Consider the following 14,201-nt stretch of genomic DNA (forward strand, 5'->3'; position numbering starts at 1 on the left):
GAATTCGGGATGTGCAGGGAGGGATTATTTAGTATTTAGGTTGCCTCCAGATGTAGGAAGGAATGATGAATCTGACTGCATGTTCTCAGAAGGCTAATTTATTATTTTATGATACTATATTATATTAAAGAATGCTATACTAAACTATACTAAAGAATACAAAAAGATACTTAGAGAAGGTTAAAAAGACAATAATGAAAACTTGTGATTTTTTTCCAGAGTCCTGACATAGCTTGGCACTGATTGGTCATTGAGTGAAAACAACTCACACCAGAAATCCAATAATACAATCACCTGTGGTAAACAATCTCCAAACACATTCCACATGTGAGCCCAACACAGGAGAAGCAAATGAGATAAGAATTTGTTTTCCTTTTTCTCTGAGGCTTCTCAGCTTCCCAGGAGAAAAATCCTGGGAGAAGGGATTTTTCAGAGAATGTGAATGGGACAGGGAGGAGACCATGAACTGAACATTGTTCTAGCACGAGGCTTCCAGCACTGGTCTTGGCTGGGGACTCTGCTTGTCCTACAAGCAGGACCTGTGTGGGGCCCCAGGGGCTGGGAAGAGATGGTGGCCATGTGTGGGCTGCTGCAGAAGCCAGGAAAATTGGTTTGGCCTGTGTGTGCTCCCAGCTGTCCCCCCAAACTACATGTAACCATAAGAGCAGATAAAGTGGCTTCTTCACCTCTACAGTTTCTGTATCTTGAGAAGGGCAAGAAGCCTTGGTCCAACAGTGTGGGCCTCAATTTGTGGTGAGTTTTAGAGACATTATACCCTTCCCCAAAAAGAACACAGGTTGTTGCCAGATGTTATCTCCTTCTGTAAATTCCTTCTTAAGGGCAGGACCATAGTGCCCATTTTTTCCCTCACACATCCCTTGTAGTGATCTTTGCTCACTCCTCTCTTTGACACATTACAGATGCAGACTTGGACAGAGAAGAATAAGGGCAGCAATACTGAATGTTTAAACAAGTACTTGACCCATCCAAAATGTTGAATGTTGGATAGTGCTGAAGCAGAAAGGTCTCTTTCTTTGTAAGGTAAAAAAGAGATACTGAATTACAGGCAAAACATTTTTTTCCTGGCCCTTCCATGGATAGGTGACAAGACAGAGGAATAAACTAATTCTGAATAGAAAAAGAGTGGAAGTCAGGCACAAAATTATTTAAGTGAATGGTTTTCTATGTAAGTAAAACAGATGAAAATTAGAATTGAAAAACTCTGGGAAGTTGGGTATTCTGACTCCCCATCATGCATGATTTATTAGTCCTGTCTGACTTTCCACTCATGCTCCTTTTTTGTTAAAGAAATGAGGCGGGGTGGAGGGGGAGGAAGCATGAATTAATTTGTGATACACAGCTATTTATTTAGAAACCTGACTCCTAAAGTTTCCTGGGAAACAATCCTGTAAAAGAGAGGCCTGATTTTATTGCTTTTTACGGTCAGGAGCAGCCCCAGTGAATTCTGAGGAGTTACAGTAAAAGTAGAAGAACAGTGTGACTCAGTCCTTCTCTTTATATTATCTAACCATGACACATAGGACAGACTTTTTATGTAGGAAGCTCATTTTTGTGCTCCATTCAAAACCAAACTGAACTTCAGCCAGTCTTGTTTTGTAAACTGCTGTGATGCAAGGGAGCCACATACCATGGACAGAAACATAAGAAGCACCCGAAAGGTCTTTGTGATCTGTAGAGTGTTTGTGAGAAAACAAACATCATAAATACAGACAGAGATAACTCTACACACACATCAACAAGGTGGGGTTCATTGTAACATGGAAGTAAAAGACTTTAGAGCAGCTTTTTTTTGAGGTGAACCATTCATTTTTCATAGCATGACATTAATACACACGAACTTGAGCATGTGTGGTGTGTGTTTGTTGTTCTCACCATTCTCTGCAATGACACTGAAGTTCCTGTTTTACCCTTTTTGGTTGTATTTGCCCTGATTGTTATGGGCTGTCATCATGCTCTAGTATCAGCACTATCCAGTCTGTTTTCAAAATAACTTATCATGACTAGACACCACCCTGCTCTTTCTTTTTTTCAAAGCCCTTTAAAATTATCTCTTCCCAGACAGTTCCTTACTGACGTCTGGTGTCTGGAGCACTTTGTTTATCATGGGGGGGAAAAAAAAGCAGATTAATCACAGGATTTTCTTTGGTTTTGATGCTGCTACAAAAAGTTAATTTGTACAATACTGTGACTAAAAACCAGTGAAATGCTCCAACCCAAAACCTGAAATGTAAACCCCTCCCAACCCACAAAGTTTAAAAGTAAACCTTGTAAATCTTCAAATTGTGTCTCTGGCTCTAGAAATGGGAAAACTTTTGATTGTGAGGAAGAATTTTGTTTTCCCAGCCATTGACACCTTGTAAAACTTTTTTTTAGAGGCATTTTTGAAGACTAGAACTGTATCCATGAGGATTTCTTCAGAACATTTTGTTCCACACACTTTTTTGTATGTTCTAGGCACCTGCTGTGCTGAGGTGTTTATTTGAAGATGTCAATGTAATGGTTTTAAGGGCATAGAGAGTATAAGCTTTTTTCCCATGCTTATGTTCTCAGTTTGGGATATACAGAAAAAAAATTTTTTTTTAGTTAATATTTCAGAAGAACAGACAGAAGTCACTTTTTTTTTTTACTTCAGAATAACACTATCAGTACCTAGCCATTGGGATTACATAAAAAATTCAGTTCCCACTTCAGGTTTAGAATATGATGCCTCCCAAAGCAGCTTCCCTCCATCTGTTTTGCATATAATGAGGGCTTTTATGTATTTTCTTTCTCCTTCTCAGTCATTTATTTGGTATTAATGATTCAGAAAAACTTCTGCACTTACTTAAAGACTGAAGCTCTGATTCTGGTGACAAATGCAGGGTGAGTTTAAGTGCTTACATGCTCATCTTTTTTTTTTTTTTTTTTAAACAGATTTTCCCTCCAAGTAATGGAGTTAGAGAGACAGAGAAGAAAAAAAAGGTAGAGTACTTAATTTTCTCTTCACACGGACTTACAGTTCTGGTTTTGATATAAAGAGAATCTACTGAAGTTGTGCATTGCCTCCATACACAAACAAGATGAAATTCCCACTGTGTTAAAACACTAAAGCAGCACTGTATTAATATTAAGCAGGTGTCAAACAGTGCCTAAACTAGTAAAACAAAAGGTGAAAAAGGGCCTTTGCTAAGGAGCTTAAATTGCAATTGGGTGGCTGCCTGGTGTGCAAGGTGTGCCTCTGGGCTCTGTCAGGTGCACCCCCAAGTTTGAGGTAATCCTAGGCTTGGTTTAAGATGTGGTGGTGTGATATGTTGACAAACAGGGGGAGGTGTGTGATGAAAAATTCCCCACGCACAGGTGAGCTGGAGCCAAGGAAATGCTGAAACCACGTGTGTGGGTACTGCAAGAGGGGTGAGTGGCTCCAGGAGAGAGAGGGGAGCCTGGCACGTCCTTGCCTGCTCCTGCTCCCTAAGCTCTGAGGAAAAAGGTTCATTTTCCTTGTGTTACAGACTGAGGTCTGGTGGGTCGAGATGGATTTAGGCAGGGTCATTTTACAGTGTTGGAATTCTGAATGCTCAGGGGGCAGTAAGGATGTTTTTCTCCTTGTAGTGTGGTAGACTCCCAGTGTTGTAATTCTGAATGCTCAGGGGGCAGTAAGGATGTTTTTGTCTTTGTAGTGTGTTAGACCCCCAGAGCTTTCTCTGTACAAATTTGTCTGTGGGTGGAAATGGGCCATCATCAATTGTGGTTTTGTGAGGTCCCCAGGACGAGGTGAGAGATGAGAATTTGACTCCATGTTTCAGAAGGCTGATTTATTATTTTATGATATATATTATATTAAAAGAAATGCTACACTAAAACTATGCTGAAGCAAGAGAAAGGATACATCAGAAGGCTTTACAAAAATTATAATGAAAGCTCGTGACTGACTCAGAGTCTGACACAGCTGGCTGTGATTGGCCATTAATTAAAAACAATTCACATGGAACCAATCAGAGATAAACCTGTTGGTAAATGATCTCCAGAGCACATTCCCAAGTAATCAGATAATTATTGTTTTCTTTCTTTTCTGAGGCCTCTCAGCTTCCCAGGAGGAAATCCTGGGCAAAGAGGATTTTTCAGAAAATAGCATGGTGACAATCAATAGAATAGGAATGTGAGACAATAGAATGGATAGCAGACAGTATCTGGGTCTTCTCTAGAGGAAAAAATGTCAACTGTTGGAAATGAATGGGCCTGTACCCCAGAAAAAGGGGAGGGAGGATTCCCTGGGCACCCATCTGAGTGGCAGAGAGAATGGGCTGGAAAAGAGTAGGGAGGGTCTAGAAAAGGAGACAAATTCATACAGTAGGAAAACACACAGAAGAACTCTTAGAGAGAGGGTTTCAGGGTTATTAAAAAGTGCAAGGACTTGATTACAGAACTTTCTTTTGAACGTGAAATTATTAATGAAGACAGATCATGCATCACATAGCTGTAAACAAAGAGCTCAGCGTTTTTTGGAAATTAAAATGGGTATGTCTGCAATGCTCTGTGGCAAACACTGGATCTGGCTTTGAACAAAGTAACTATTCTGTGAGAGAGTACCAAGGGCATAATCAGTGAAGAAAGCTCCTGTTTGCCACAGTTTTAATCAATCATTAATCAGCCTTTCTTCTTTCCACTTCTGTTTTCTTCTGCTTCTGCCTTGCTCAGCTCCAGGCCTTTATTCAGAGTGGTGCAGTTGCACTGGTGCCCTGGCAGAAGTTTATGCATTGAGGAAAGGAGTTTCCTGGACTAATTCTGCCACAAACATTCCAGCTAAATGCAACAGCCTGGAAGGGCTCCAGAGCAGAGACCCTGAAAAACACAACCCAGCTGGTGTGAGAGATAATAGCTGCCAAGTGAGTGTAGCTGTCTGCAAGAAGTCACGCACAGGGATGTGGCTTTGACTCTTCTGTCCTTGGGTATTTTGAAATGTGAATAATCCAAGTAATTAGGCTGCTTTTGCCATGCTAATGAAATGGTCTTGCCTAAAGACTAAAGGAGACAAAAATCTGTATTTAATGGCCATAGAACTCCTGGATTGTGGCATGGGTTACTGTCTACTCACTCACAACTGCATGTTGGCATAGAATGTTTCTTTCTGTTAATTGTATTCTTACAGTGCTCATATTCAAGAAAAGACATTTTTCCTTCTATCTCTAGGAACTTTGCTTCTTTTCCTTACAAAATCAATAGACCAGTTTGCCTGAAGGCGTGGTGACTGCAGGTGTGTGGTTGTGCACACACAGTGGGATGGGGGAGCATTTCTCTTCACCAGCTTGAGCTGATGGGTGGCAAATCAAACCTCTGCACTGTGAACTTGAATATTGCTTCAGTTACATAGGCTGCACTGGGTTAATGCTCTAAGTTCTGGCTTAGACAAACCTGACAGAAATGAAAGGTAGTTGTTCATATTAAAATTGGTAGATGAGGTGAAAAGGATGTTTTATGTAACTGTTAAGAAAAATGCACATCTAGTAGAAATATTCTGCAGAAGCTGCAGATTTTATTGTGGTTCTGTGTGAGGTCAGGAATAGCTCTGTCAGGAAAGGCATTGAAAATATTCTCCCTGAGATGCAGAATGCTTTCTGGAGCTTCCCAAATGAATGAGGAGCAAAGTGCAGTAGCCACCAAAGAGAAGCAGGATGCTGCTCATCAGCAGCCTGGCCACTCTTAGCACACAGTACTGTGAGCCCAGCAAAGCAGGTTTCATCTGGATTAGCTTTCTTTCCCACTGAGATCTTAGGATCTGGATATCCTTGTAAATGTAAAAGTAGACACCTTTCTCCTCACAGCACACTAGAGACATTTTAATCCCTCTGCCCCAAATTTTCTTAAATTTACTCCTGTCACTTTTTCTTATCAGAATCTGAATCCTCCATCTTTTATTGTCACGCACTATCTTTTAAACTTATTAAAAAGAGAAGATCACCTCTATCCCCTGTAGGGAAGAATGACAGAGCACATTTGGTGTGCATCCAGTTTGTGGCCCTCTGAGCTTTATCTTGTGGCTGTTCAGGGGTAAGCATTTAGAGAAGAAAATGTGACTGATGGGGTATGAAAGATGTGCCCTGCTTCTTTTTAGAAATAAAATCAGACCTATGGCAATAGGACACTCTCTTCCCACACCACTTCCCTCTTTTTGAACCAGGGCTGCTCCATCCACTAGTTTATAATAACTTCAGATTGGGATTACATCCAGTGGGAATGAGGGAGCTAACATGATCCTTAAGAAGACTCATGTCTGTTTTGGTTTTTTTTTTCTGGCTACTGATTTACAAAGTAGAATTTGGCGCCTTGCTTTTCAACAAAACCAGAAGGTTGTAAAGCGGTTTCGGGAGTAGCCGGAGGTTTGGACGCCTCCGGTCGTGCTCTGCGTGCCCGGACCCGCGGGGGGAGCCAGTATCTCTGCCGGAATGCCTGGTGGCGGCCGGGACTGCCGCGGCCGGGCTCGGCGGGGCGCGATGGCCGCAGCATCCCCGAGCCCCGCCGGGCACGGCAGCGCCGGGCCGGCCCGCCCGGGGCACCGCGTCACCGCCCCGCGCCGCGCCCATTGGCTGAGCCCGCTGCCCGTCCGCCTGGTCGGCCAATCAGAACGCTCCGCTCTCGCGGGCGCGGAGGCGCCGCGGCCGCAATAAGACGCGCGGTCCGCCCATCGCCCGGCCCGCCCGCGGCTCCGGCGCTCCCCGTGAGGCGGCGCGGCGTCAGCCCGGTAATTCCCGGGAGCTCGGGGTTGGGCAGGGGAGCGGCCCTGGGTTCGGGGGGGTTTCCTCGGCGGGGCTGTTCCGGCGCTCCAGGGAGGGATGGTGGTGCTGTCCCCCGGGCGAGGGGGCGGTGGCTGCGAGGCACCGCGTGTGTGCCCGTCTCCTTGCGAGCCCATGGCTGTGTCTGTGTTTGTGTTCGTGTGCGGGTCGCCGCCCCGCGCTGGCGGCCGCGGTGTTTGCGCGGGTCCGGGAGGTTCTGCCCTGCTTGTGGCCGAGCCTCCGTGCTCGGGGAGGGCTGGGACACGCAGGTGCTCCGCTCAGGGACGCCTTGGAAAAGGGATGAGCAGGGGAGCTCGTCCCGGCTGGAGCAGGAGCCCTGGCAGTGGCCGCCTCTGGTGTTAGACCCTAAAGCTGTGCTTGGCCCAGAGATTGGCCGGTGTAAGATGTTATCCGGAGCGCTGTGCGCTCCTCTGCTGTGCTGAGCTGGAGCTCTGGGTTTCTGTTCTCTCATAGAGTGAACCGCAGAGTGGTTTGGGTTGGAAGGGACCTTAAAGGCCATCTAGTTCCACACCCGTGCCATGGGCAGGGACACCTTCCACTAGACCACGTTGCTCAAGACTCCAGCCAGCCTGGCCTGGAACACCTCTAGCGATGGGGCACCCACAGCTTCTCTGGACAGCCTGTTCCAGTGCCTCTGTGCTGGCTCCAGGTCTGCTGCCTGTATCCTCCGTGGCCCCCCAGAGCTTTTGGTAGATTGGTGCACACTAGAGCTGTGGTAATTGCAGTCTAAACAAATCTTAGGGAGCAAATGATGTCCCGGGGCATGTGGGAGACTAGAAACTTTCCCTTGTTGGAAATGCAGGAGGTGTGCGTTGGCATCTTTTTGGGAGAAGGCATTTGGTACCTTTCCCAGCCCATACAAGCCGTGTGTGCTCCATTTTTTTAACAGCTTTGAGAACAAATGGTGGCTGGCATGGCCATTTGCACTTGTGGGCTCTTTCTGTGAGCACTGGTATTTATTCTTTCCCTGCAGGTAACCAGCCAGCAGTGTGTGCTGGCCTCTGTATAAAGCAGCTCTTGAGCCTGTGCTGGGATTTGTGTAGGTTGTTCCTTTGCTGTAGGAAAGGTGAGTAGGATTATTTCCATGTGTTGCTCTAAGGCTTTCTAGTTTAAATGCTTCCAGAAGTGGACTGATATTCAAACAACACTGTGTGACTTGCTAGTTCTTTCTAAATTTGTTTGAGAATTGTGCTTCTGTCTAATGTTTTATATGAGTGAACTGGAGTTCATGACACCCAGATACTATTTGGTCTTTGTGTAAGTGTATCTCTTATATTAACTAAATTTTTTGTTGCTTTTGGCTAAAATGCTAACTAAACTTTGGCAAAGAGGTGCAACACCCCTATTGTTGGGTCTTAATTTGGTTTTGTAGATTATGTAATCTATTCCTGTGGATAATAGAATCAATTAATCTGAATAATGAAGTGTTTGCAGAGATAGAGCTTTCTGTGGAGCTGTTTTATGTGTAGTAGCTCATGCTGTGAACACACTGCAATTTTTAAATTTTATCTGTGGTATGTTGAGTAAGGATCAGGTGCTTTGAATGGAAATGCTGTCAAATACTTGTTTTTGTTATAACCCTGGGATCTTACAGGGTGCAGTTTCGGGTTGGATCTGCTGTGACACCTGAATCCTGACAATAGCTGATTTCTTTACTTAAAGTTTAGCTGATTATTGGGAGTGGAAAAAGTGGACCATGCAGGGGATTTTGTCTGAGATGTTTCTTGCCCTACACAAATCTCAGCCTGCCTTTGCATGAAATGAGATTCCTTTTGTATTTTTCAGCTGTCAAACAATGCTTCCTGATATCCTGTAAAAATCTCAGTCCTCAAAGGCTTTTTAATCCTGAGCTGTGCCATTAGGCAGAAGTCAGCACTGGGGGGTTTTTGCAGAGTGCCCTTGTGTGATGTAGATTCTGCCTTAACGTGAGATTAGAGGAGAGCTAAGCTGCTGTTACAAGCAAGATCAGATTCCTGAGTCTGTTAATGAATTCAACTTTTCTAGACACTTTTTTTGAAAGCCTGTTAAAATGAATGCTTTTATTGTGCTGGATGTTTCCCAAAACCCAGAATGCATGGGTCTACCCCATTCTGCTGACCTAATTCAGGGTCACAGAGGGCCTGAATTTGAGACTCTTGGAGTGTGACTGAAGCAGCTCCAACTGATTTGAGATGAGGGGAGCTCCTTCAGTGTGTCATGGAAATCTAGCCCAAGGTTGGGAGTGCAGAAATCAGAGCTCAGTCTCCCACTGCCTATGGTTTTGAGAGCACTTAATATTCATCTGAGGTACAGCAGTCCCCCCAGTGCAGAGAGTTGTATTTTTATATTTTTTCCCTTGCTCTGTCCATTGCTATCTAGCCTGTGTCTCAGGTGGGAGGGATCAGGTGGAGTTTCAGAGTTGGCAGTCCTGTGTTAGATGGGCCTTTCAGGCATCCCATTGTCTGCTGGCAGATCTTTGCCCACCTTGGCAGACCCTTGGGTGTGTGGTCAAAAGGTATCTGCCATGGAACACCATCTGGAGGTGATGTTGCTTGAAAGAAAAAGAGGAAGGTGCTGTTTGACCTTATGAATGTGTAGCTATCTGACTTAATGAGGACGGCAAATAGGCTTTTTGTGCCCACTCCAAAAGTAAAAACATTAATCCTGGTGCCTAAGAATCTGGCATTGTAATTCACAGACAGAACAAGAAAAATAGACTTAAAAGTCAGGAAGAGGATGGGATAATCTGTGAGGTGACTTGGGGATTCAGTGAAATGAGGACTCAGTAGCTGTACATTGCATCCCACAATATCTGTGTTGTCACACTTGTGTGTGGAGGCATGATGGAGGAGGTGGCCTGGGGAAAAAGTCAAGCATAGACTGGCATAATTAGCAGGACAGGATGGGGATATGAGGAAATTATGCAGAGTGTGACTCTGTTGACACCTCCTTTGAGAAAAGCTGATAAGGTTTTGTGTGTTGCAGTCCTGTGGTCCCACTCTGCAGTTCATCTGGCTGAGTGCCACAGCTGCTCTCTGTGCCTGCATTCCCTCGGAGCAGTGAGGATCTGATAGCCCTGGTGGGCTCCAGCTACATGGGGCACCTCAGAGTTCCCCAGTGAGGGACATCTGCTGCTCTGGGAGCCTGGGATACTGAGTGAGGCTCTGTTTAAAGACTTGAGGGAAACTGTAGGCTGGAACAGCTTGTCCAAATCTGCTCCTAATCAATTGTTTTAGTGGGCTAGTTGTAACAAGCTGGGTGAAGGATGGCACTTCCCACATGAGCTCTCCTGGTTTGGAATTCCTCCCACTCTCAGTTGTAAAATCACACTCAGCAGACACTTGTTTGTTTGCTTGTTTTGATTCTGATAGTTGTTTACTTTTCACTGCCTTATTGCTACTTGTAATGCATTATCTGTGGGATGTTTGATGTGTCTGTCTTGTGTCTTTGTCCAGATGTATCACTGTTAGATGCCAGACCAGCTGCCCTCTGTGCTAAGCTGCAACCAAAATGGCAAAGTACAGGCTCGTTCTCCTGAGACATGGGGAAGGAGCCTGGACCAAGGAGAATCGCTTCTGCAGCTGGGTGGACCAGAAGCTGAGCAGTGATGGCATAAAGGAAGCTCAGAACTGTGGCAAACACCTCAAAGCTCTTGGCTTCGAGTTCGACCTGGTCTTCACCTCGGTGCTGAGCCGCTCCATCCAGACTGCCTGGCTGATCCTGCAGGAGATGGGCCAGGAGTGGGTCCCCATCCAGAGCTCCTGGAGGCTGAACGAGCGTCACTATGGAGCGCTGATCGGGCTCAACAGGGCAGAGATGGCTCTGAACCACGGCGAGGAGCAAGTGAAGATCTGGAGGAGGAGCTACGATGTCACCCCGCCTCCCATCTCTGAATCTCACCCCTACTACGCAGAGATCTACAATGACCGCCGCTACAAGTGCAGTGATGTCTCTCAGGAGAACCTCCCGAAGGCTGAAAGTCTCAAAGATGTGCTTGATAGACTCCTTCCCTACTGGAATGAAAAGATAGTGCCAGAACTGAAAAGTGGCAAAATGATTCTTATTTCTGCTCATGGCAACAGCAGCAGGGCGTTGCTGAAGCACGTGGAAGGTAAGGGCCTTTGTTTTAGCCTTCCCCTCTCCTTGCTCAATGCCTTGGAGCTTTATGTATTGTTCTGTGGTGTGTATTACATAGCTGGGCAAGGTGAGAGTGTCTGTGGTCTCCAAGGAGAAAGTTGGTCAAGGAAGCAAACTGCGAGATGTGTAAAGGAGAGGGTGTAGTAGAAACAGGTGATCCCCCAGCCAGGGAATAATGTGCTCTGACTCCATGACTCAGGAGGCTGAACAATTGCTTCATTGAGCTATACTATATTTCACTAATACTATACTAAATTACTTACTAAAGAGATACTATACTAAAAAATAAAGAAAAACCTGTGGCTGTCTGAGACAGTCAGGACACAGCTTTGAATCCCAACTGGCCAAGGAAGCAAAACAACCTTCACCAGTGTCCAGTACCCAAATCACTTTGGGTAAACAATCTCCATAACACATTCCACTTGTGCAAAACAACAGCAAGTAGAGATAAGAATGGTTTTCTCTTCTTCTCTGAGCTTCTTACTGCCTTCCTCAGGAAAAGTCCTGGGAGAGAGTTGTGCCTGCTGCTCTCTGTGAAGAGAGCTGTGGCCACAGGGAGAGAATTCGTTAGGTTAATGCAGTTAAGGAAAGGGCCAGATGCTTTCATTTTATTTCTCATTGTTCATTTACAACTACTGTATTAAAACAAAATTTGTGGTTGGTTTACATAGACAGAAAACTCTGCAGACTCACGTTATTTTTGTTTCTTTTCAGCTGCCTTTGTCCGGTTTGTGATAATCATCTCTTAATTAAAAAAGCATTGCTGTAACACAGCAGAATAAAAGTGCTTGGCTTGGGTTGTGGAAGATGTTCTTGTTACTTCAGTGGGTCACCCTGATAGTTTTTACTTAAAAGTTACGTGACAGAGAGTTTTACAGAGAGTAGGCACTTGCTAAAGCTTGTGCCAATACTGCAACATATCCCAATACAGAAAATGCTTCCCAGTAAACAGCCAAGTTTGTAGCTTAGCATAAGGTTGTTGATTTACCACAGAATGGTTTCTGTTGGGAGATATCTTTTAAAGGCCATCTAGTCCAGTCCCTGTGCAATGAGCAGGGAATCTTCAACTAGACCAGGTTCAGCCTGGCCTTGAATGTTTCCGGGAATGGGATATCTGCTGCCTCTTTGGGCAACACATTCCAGTGTTGTACTAGCCTCATCAGAGAAACTTTCTTCCATGTATCTAGTCTGATAGGATCTTCTTTTAGTTTAAAACCATCATCCCTTGTCCTATTGCAAGATGCCCTGCTAAAAAGTCTGTTTCCATCTTTCTTAGTGGCCCTCTTCTCCAAGCTGAACAGCTCCAGCTCAGTCTTTCCTCACAGGAGATGTGCTCCATCCCTCTGCTCATTTTTGTGGCCCTCCTCTGGTCCTGCTCCAAGTCTTACCTGGGCTGAAAATCCCAGAACTGGTCTTGAAAATGACTTATTTGGAACTTTAGGATAAAAAAACATCCTTTTCATTGTTAGATTCTTCCTTCCCTTCCTCTTTCATCTCCTGGTTTCTTGGCCATCCTAAACTGGAAGTTGAACTATATTAATTTCTTTGTGGGTAGAGCAGAATTTAATGATTATATATGTGTGAATGCAGCCTACTACAGTTGTAGTTAAATATGCACAGACTGGATTGTGTCCACTCAGGTTGTTTTTTTTAGTTATAAAATCCTCTGTTCTGTGCCTCTGCCTGCTGATTACTTTTTGCATTTGGCCATGCTGGAACAGTCAGGACATCAGGAGTCTGAAGGCTGTGAAATGAGCAGGTACCAATGGCTTCTGGGACTAGAGAGGCTGTGAATCCTGGGGTGCAGATCATGGATGGAGGAGGAAGGGCTGGTTCAGTCAGTTCCATGATGTGGTCAGAGTGGTTGTCCACACTGTGTGAAGTGATAAAGGAGGAAGGGGAAAGGGGATCTGCAGTTGTGGTGACTCCCCTGCCTCCCAAGAACTGAACCAGCTCCATGAAACCATGCTGGCCAAGCCCTTTTTGGGGTGAAATGGTGACAGCTGAGTGTAGGTTCCAGGAGAGATCCTGGGCCACCTTCTGTGCAGGCCTGCAACAGGGGCTGGCAGCCTCAGGGACTGGGAAGGGTTGCTTTGGAGTTAGCATGGCTACCTTGGATTTCTTGCTGCACTGAGTTCAGGGAGGAGCAGAGCTGCAGAACTTTGGGACAGTTGCTTACTCTGTGTAACTCTTCCAGGACTGCCCATACTCAAGGTGTAATAAAGCTGTCCTTTGTCTTGCAGTATACCTTCACCCTCCCACCACATGGGAAATTACCTAGGGAAATGTGAGCAGTCCTTGGCAGAGGATCTGGGTCTGTTGACCAAGGACCATTGGTGAGCTACCCCGGCTCCCACACAGGAACAACTGGCAGGTACCTGCTGTGCTCTCCTGCCCTTTATGTAGTGGAGAATGGATTTCTGAAGAGCTGGCCTGAAGGGTAGCATGGGCAGAGCCTTGGGACCTCTAGTTACAATTTGTCTTTGTTGTTTTGTTTTTGCCTTTTTTCCCCCCACCCCCAGCCTTAATCTAGCTGGATCTAAGAGGTTCTTTGGCTGCATTGCTGTCTCTCCCTTTCTCTGCTTGAAGGTTGGAGTTGCTCTGGAACCCTGCTAGAGTTGGACCTGTCTCAGCAGTTCTTAAACTTGGCCAGTCTACTGTATTTATAGCACCCACTCTGAGATGGGCTGTGTTTTTGTGGATTTTTCTTTTTTATAAGCTTAGTGTGTCCTGCACTTCAATGGAGGCCCTCCAGTTTAGCTGGAACTCTTTTTCTTTTCTTTTATTTTTTCTTTTTCTATTTTTTTTTTTTTTTTTTTGCATTTTGAAAATTGGGTTCCAAGTGCCTCAAGCAGCAATCTTGTATGGCTGCTTGGATGTCTTAGTCATGGTGTTAACTTGATCTTGGAAGAAGTAGATCAAACTTTGAATGGCAGGAAATAGCAATGTTTTCATTCAGTTGGATCTGATGAAACAATTCTAATTGTTTTAGTATCAATTTGAATTTATTTCTTAAAAAACTACAGAGTATCCCTTGAAGTTATTATTTCAAGGAGGTATTTTCTGGTAGCAGGACTGCAGTTCTCTGAATCTGTGTTTTCCTTGTTCTGAGTAATTGGTAAAGAGCTGGAAATGTAGTTCTGCTTTCTACTTGCGTGGGCCAACAGTGTCATGCTCAAAAGGCTTTGATTGTGGGTTTGGATTTTATTCTTGTTTTCTCATTGCACAGAGTGGGCCTCATTAAGATGTATGAAATGTCTGTAGAATCTGTCATGCTAAATGAGTATCCTGGATGCA

The 14,201-nt window shown here is 44.9% G+C and overlaps 1 protein-coding gene across 4 annotated transcripts in view; it reads left to right on the plus strand.

The window, feature by feature from the left end:
* The window catches only part of BPGM (bisphosphoglycerate mutase), a 33,913-nt gene that overhangs the window by 11,877 nt on the left and 7,835 nt on the right, over positions 1–14,201 (plus strand). The window contains exons 1-3 of one of the 4 annotated variants that reach the window (XM_030238076.2): positions 6,660–6,736; positions 7,762–7,854; positions 10,223–10,878. In XM_030238076.2, coding sequence (XP_030093936.1) covers positions 10,278–10,878 — 601 coding nt within the window. In that variant the 5' untranslated portion in view covers positions 6,660–6,736; positions 7,762–7,854; positions 10,223–10,277. Of the gene's footprint in view, positions 1–2,934; positions 2,983–6,659; positions 6,737–7,761; positions 7,855–10,222; positions 10,879–14,201 lie in introns of those variants that run through there. The other 3 variants (XM_050970251.1, XM_030238079.2, XM_018919814.3) reach the window with 3 other exon arrangements.

The sequence above is a fragment of the Serinus canaria genome, chromosome 1A (assembly GCF_022539315.1).
Source record: "Serinus canaria isolate serCan28SL12 chromosome 1A, serCan2020, whole genome shotgun sequence".
NCBI classification, from domain to species: Eukaryota; Metazoa; Chordata; class Aves; order Passeriformes; family Fringillidae; genus Serinus; species Serinus canaria.